This window comes from Populus euphratica, unplaced genomic scaffold (genome assembly GCF_000495115.2).
Source record: "Populus euphratica unplaced genomic scaffold, PopEup_1.0 scaffold117.1, whole genome shotgun sequence".
In the NCBI taxonomy this organism is placed as follows: Eukaryota; Viridiplantae; Streptophyta; class Magnoliopsida; order Malpighiales; family Salicaceae; genus Populus; species Populus euphratica.
Genome location: NW_011500008.1, coordinates 77,161 through 83,309, shown reverse-complemented (window position 1 = coordinate 83,309; position 6,149 = coordinate 77,161). Strand labels below are relative to the sequence as shown.

Below are 6,149 nucleotides of genomic sequence, written 5' to 3'. Positions count from 1 at the left end.
TGTTCGCAAGTTTTTGCGACCTCACTCAGGTTTGCTAGTACTTTCTTTTTTTAGACATTTTTTGTTCACATATTTTTTTATTTCAACTTTCTATATTTAGATTACGAGGGATTGACAATCATAATTTTTTTAAATTTATTTCCATATGTTGAGTCGTGGATTCTTTTTCCTTTTTTTAAATACACTAATAGCGCTTAAGTAATGCCTTTTGTCGACCTAACCCACGTCGAAGCGAAGGGGGTTTTAATATAGCCCTGCTCACAAAATACTATTCACTTAAATAATGTTTTGTTTTTCATTTTTTATTTATATTTTTTAAATTTAAATTTCATAGTTTAACATTAGGTTTTTTTAGGAGTGAGCTTTATATTTTTTTAATTTATTTTGTATAAGGAGTCTCATGACTTAAACAAAAGGTTTAATGGGTTAATATGGTTGACTCAAGTTGTTTCTCTTTTTTCTAATTAACATTGAGTTAATTGAAAATTAGACTTGGTTATTTGTTTTGGTTTGTTTTTGTGAGGTTATCCTCATCTTATAACTTTAGTCATAGGGTTTGCGAGTTAACTCCAGTTGACTCAAGTTATTCTTTATGTCATTTTGTTAATTATTTTTTTTTTAATTTCATCTTTCATCACTAGATCAACTGATAATTGAACTTCATAATTTATTTTAATTTCTTTCTATTGGGTTATTCTAGTCTTATGACCTAAGTTCTAGGTTTGGTAGGTTAACCCGAATTGATGTATGTCATTTTTTGTTCTTTTTTTAATTGAATTTTTTTAATTTTATTATTCAAAATTGATTTTATTATAAATTAGGCTTCATAACCCATTTTAGTTTACTTTCTATAGAGTTATCATGGTCTCATGAACCGAATACAAATTTGTAGATTAATATGTTGTCATCTCAATATTTATAAAAAAATAAAATTTCATCTTAAATATTTATTTTAAGTAAAACTATATGTTTACCTATTATTTTGATTGTTTTTTGAATCACCAAGTTGATGGAGTTATATTAGATAAATGCCCACACAATTTAAAACTTTTTTCTACTAGGAAAAAAAATATTAGTAACACTTAAATACTTTCTATATATAATATTTTTTATCCAACTCACAACATAGATGGTTTTGTTATCTAAGTATCCTCAGGATATCAGAATGTCTTTATTGCCCATTGTATACAATGGCTAGGGATCTTTCTATGTTAATATCATTATGTTGATAAGATGTATATTGTCCCCTCCCAGCACCACTCACTGTTTAATTTGAGTGGCCATTTTACAAAAAACTCCAATTAGCTGGAGGTTTCCTTACTTTTAAATTTCTTTCACTTCTATGAGCTATAAAATTGGTATTCTAGTGCTAGTTTTAATGTCCACCACAAGTTCTATATTAGCGGGCTTATGACAATTTCTTTTGTCTTCAACCTCCTCAGGTTGTTTTTTCATTAATTTGTTAATGAATTTCAACAAATATATATAAACTCCTAGACCCTAGTAGCTCGAGATTATCAATTGTCGAGCAAATGGTGACATTGAGGAAAGAATTGATTCGGATTTTTAAATCCGGTTAGGAAAGCATAAACAAGCGTCTATCATGAACTAAGAAACCAGTGTTCCAATTAACATGCAAAAGAGATATTTGGTTAATCAAAAGAGTAAAAACTAAAATCACTTCTGTATTTTAATAATTGCGATGGAGGTTCTGGAGAATGAGTTAATATCAGAAGCTCATGCAACTTTAGAGCTTGTTAGATTAGTCAAAATACATGCAAATTAATTTAAATATCTATATTAATAAAAAAAATACACCAAACAAATAGAACAAGTGGAAGTAGTGAGAGGCATGGGAAAAAGAGGAGGCAAAATGCAAGCTGAGTGCACTGATAGATGGATGGGAAAGTCCAAAGCAAGTAAAGCTTTAAATGTTGTTTGGTGTGAGAGTGAGAGAGTGCTTTGAGATAAAGAGAGCACTAAATTGTAGAAGTAGGAATCCTCTCTTAACTTGTTGTGAGATTAATATTTATAGTGAAAAATGATTTTTTGGGGCTAAATTATTAACAACGGTTGAAGGGATTAACAATTGGCTCTTAGCAGACCTTGCTTCGAGGCCATTAAGTTAATCTTTCTAATGCTTCTATAAAAACAAAGCATGGTTATTGGTTCTGTTAGAAAATAAATTATATTTAATGCTAGTTCTAAGATTTGATTTTAAAAAGTTCAGAAAGAATAAACTTCTTTAATCACCATACCTAGTCTAAAAATTACAACGTATAATATTAACAAGGCAGTGCTTTTACACGTAGAACAGAAATCTCTCTTTGTTTGGTGTATTCATCTAGTTTTTAGAGCTGTAATCATAAGATGAAAATCGATCCACTCATGTGGGAATGGAAGAGAGCGAGCACCCCGTGAATACATGTACTTTACAATTATGGCACGGGATTTGAATGATTAAGATAATGCTCTTTGAGTTATAACCTCAATTTCTGGTCAATCAAGCTACAAGAATCCGTGAGTATAATCAAAATATCTTATCTATATATATAGATGCAAGTATGTGCGTAAAGCAAATGATAAGAATCGGAGCCTCGGAGGTGATGGGATACAACCCGACTTTTATGCATCGAAGGTTTTGGCTTGTGGGTTTTCTATGGCTAACATTTGTTGCTCTATTGAGATGGAGCCTAGGACCTTACGTGAAGGACAACTCAGCCATGCCAGGGTAGGTGACATCTCCTCCTCATTTACTATCTCTTTTAATTTAGTTAGGTCTTGCAAGAATTGCTAATTTAGCAGCTCAAGTCTCTGCTTAAAATGTGTTAGTTGATCTTGCCTTGGCTTTTTATCTAGGATGCTGAGTGAGTATGATATAATTTGACTGGTCTTCTTTTCAATCTCCTCTGCAACAGGTTTCTCTTTGGAGCTTTAATCAAATTGTATGATTTATCAAAAAGTCCCTTTAAAATGGAGGAAAATAGCTTAATCATAATGTTCATTTCAGTGAGTAGTTCGAGAGAAATGATTGATAGTAGCAAATTAATCACTAGGTAATGGAGTGTTGTCATAACAATAGAGTGGCATTATATATTATCACTTGTGATTTAAAAGCTAATCAAATTTGGGATACATTCTCTTCTTATCTTGAACAAGTTCCGCTATGTTTTGTTTTTCCATAATATATATATATATATAGCACATTAATTAGCAAATAACAAGTATTGTTTCTAATACTTTCGTTAGAAAAGATGTGACCAAAACACCGAAAGCTTTTGATTTACTAAAAGCCATTAACGTTTCTTTCTTCCAGGAAGTGGCTGCGGATGTAGCTCAGAAGATGGAACCAGAAGAAGCGTCCGATGTATTCATAAATGTAATTTTCCACATCCAATCTCTAAAAAAACCTGCATTTTGCATGAAAATTGAACATAATTTGCTGCTTGTAGCTTGTCTTTGCAGGGGCTGAGACCGGTTGTTTCAATCAAGGAGACGAGTCAGATTGAGGGAAATGGAGATCGACATGGTCACAAGGTTGCTGAGTGCAAGGAGAAGACTGCTGAGATTATTGACAGACCTTGCCAATGCACATGCATCCCTAAAGACATAGAATCCCCTGATCAATTGAATCTTAAGGAGCCGCTTTCAGCCCCATTTTGATGGTTTAGTCTTGTTTTATTTATTTTTTCTTAGAGAATATATAATTAGTCATTTATTTTTAAGATGATTGGGAACAATTGTACTGTTAAAGACTTCTGATTTGAAACTTACCTCCTAAAAATTAAATTAGCCTCGAGGTTTAGCTTCATGATTAACGGCTAGCATACTTCTCGGATTCCAGTTATGTGGCCTTGCTTCGTTCAACCTTGGGTTGTAATATAAATCTATGGACTAGCGAATATTTTCTTTTTCATGGAGCTAGAGGTAGGTTTTAATGAAATTTTATGATTGTAATTATTTTAAGGGTTAAGCATTCAATCTCTGCACGTAATACAAAAATAATTTAGAAGTCAGTCTCTCAACGTAAATGTCAGTGAATGTATAATATAGCCAATCAATTGGTTATGAGTATTATTAATTTTATTTATGTAAAATATATTTATTATTAATAAAAACTTTATTTATTTTTAATATTCACTTATATTTTATTAATAAATCTAATATTTAATTAATAAATTTAAAGTAAAAATAAAATTTATGGGATAAAAATTATTTGCAAATAAAATTATAAAATTATTATAAGATTTTTTTTAATCAAAACATTATTTCTAATAATTTCTGGTCAATATTCTATTAAAATTGCATATAAATTTGAATTATTAAGACTAGTAACAAATTATATTTTTTCTTCTAAAAAATAAATTAACTACTCTTATAAATTGAGATATAAGAAATATTTGAAATTAATATACAAGTATTAGTCAAATAACATATACAATGACTTAACTCGTAAGAGAATTTTATATGAAGAAATCATCTATATTTATAGAAAAACTCTTATTATAATTATATAAATGATCTTTAAATTTAAAATTAATAAGTTATCTTACACAGAATATTATATTGTGATCTTCAGTATATGTTGTTCTAATTAAGGGTAACAAATGAACATATATTAAATATAGTATAAACTATATAAAGATATATAAGTAATTAATAGATAATTCATCATTTTACATAAATTAAAAAATATTTTATTTATTTACAAATAATACTGATTATAAAATTTTTAATTAAGTTAAAATAATTTAAAAAAAAAGACTTAAATTCACATGGTGCGACTAACCTGTATTGTATGCACGGACCACCTCGCCGCTAGCTGGCAAGGCAACGACAAAGGTTGCTGCTCTGCCAGGCATAGCGTCTAGTGGCACGCTAGCAACCTTTAAAAGGGCTGCACAACGCAAGGTTGTTGCTTTGCACTTATGCAGTTATGATCAACGGGAATAGGGTGCCTTGTGTTGCTTGGTTCAACAACAACCTTGGCCATTGCTTCCTATGCTGTCGTTGGCGAGAGGTCGTGTACCCACAGGTTGTTGTAGCAAGAAGAAGAAGAAGAAGAAGAAGAAGAAGAAGAAGAAGAAGAAGAAGAAGAAGAAGAAGAAGAAGAAGAAGAAGAAGAAGAAGAAGAAGAAGAAGAAGAAGAAGAAGAAGAAGAAGAAGAAGAAGAAGAAGAAGAAGAAGAAGAAGAAGAAGAAGAAGAAGAAGAAGAAGAAGAAGAAGAAGAAGAAGAAGAAGAAGAAGAAGAAGAAGAAGAAGAAGAAGAAGAAGAAGAAGAAGAAGAAGAAGAAGAAGAAGAAGAAGAAGAAGAAGAAGAAGAAGGGGTTAAATTTATGATTTTGCCTTGACAATCTATTTTAGGGTTTTTTTAAGGTTTAGAATTATAATTCTACCCATGCAACTTATATCTAATTATATCTAGGTATATTTGAAGTTGAAATTATAATTTTAGCCCTTCATATATAAATTAATGATTTTATATTGAAAACAAATTCCTAAATTAAATTAATTATAAAATTAATTTTTCTAATAGGATTATGGTTTAATTAAAATGTTTAATTCAATTTTTTTTTTAGTTTGGTTATATCCTTATATGATTAGGATTTAATTAAAATGTCCAATTAAATAATGTTTAGAAAAAAAATTTTCCAAAGTGAAGAGAGTTTTTAAGCTAAAATATTTTTATATAATTTATCCTAAAATAGTTTAGGATATTAATAAGAATTTTAATATGATTAATTTTCTTATTAAATTTTGAAAAAAAATTCTCAATGAAAAAATTTGTATTAAATAAAATTTATTAGGTTTGGAAAATTATTAAATTGGATTTGATTTAATATTTATAAGTATTAGAAATTTTTATTTTAAAAATTGCACATAAAGCCAATGATTAGATTTGAAACATGCAATATATTTATTTATACATATTAATGTGTTATTATGCATGATGGATGGTTATGGACATTAAAGATCAATTTAATTATGTTTTTATAGTTGAATGATTGTAATATTAAATAGGATTTGTATGTCCTGTCTTTTCTCTATTTTTCTTATGGGATTGTAAAAATAATTTCTAATCTAATTCTCCCTAGTATAACTCAAGGTTTCTTAATTATTTATATAAATTTTATGTGATTTATAAATGT

At 28.9% G+C, this 6,149-nt stretch overlaps 1 protein-coding gene across 1 annotated transcript; it reads left to right on the top strand.

The window, feature by feature from the left end:
* Positions 1-2,563: 2,563 nt before the first annotated feature.
* LOC105141272 (uncharacterized) lies at positions 2,564-3,809 on the top strand. Its single transcript, XM_011048453.1, has 3 exons — positions 2,564-2,731; positions 3,317-3,379; positions 3,466-3,809. The coding sequence occupies exons 1-3, from the start codon at positions 2,660-2,662 to the stop codon at positions 3,661-3,663; spliced, it is 333 nt and encodes a 110-aa protein (XP_011046755.1). The 5' UTR covers positions 2,564-2,659; the 3' UTR covers positions 3,664-3,809.
* Positions 3,810-6,149: the final 2,340 nt, after the last annotated feature.

What these genes read in the sequence shown, in the direction of transcription:
- LOC105141272 (XM_011048453.1), top strand. Translation starts at nt 2,660, where the DNA reads ATGGCTAACATTTGTTGCTCTATTGAGATGGAGCCTAGGACCTTACGT. An exon ending in GACAACTCAGCCATGCCAGG is followed by an intron (nt 2,732 to 3,316) that starts GTAGGTGACATC and finishes TCTTTCTTCCAG; the next exon opens with GAAGTGGCTGCGGATGTAGC. An exon ending in CGTCCGATGTATTCATAAAT is followed by an intron (nt 3,380 to 3,465) that starts GTAATTTTCCAC and finishes TTGTCTTTGCAG; the next exon opens with GGGCTGAGACCGGTTGTTTC.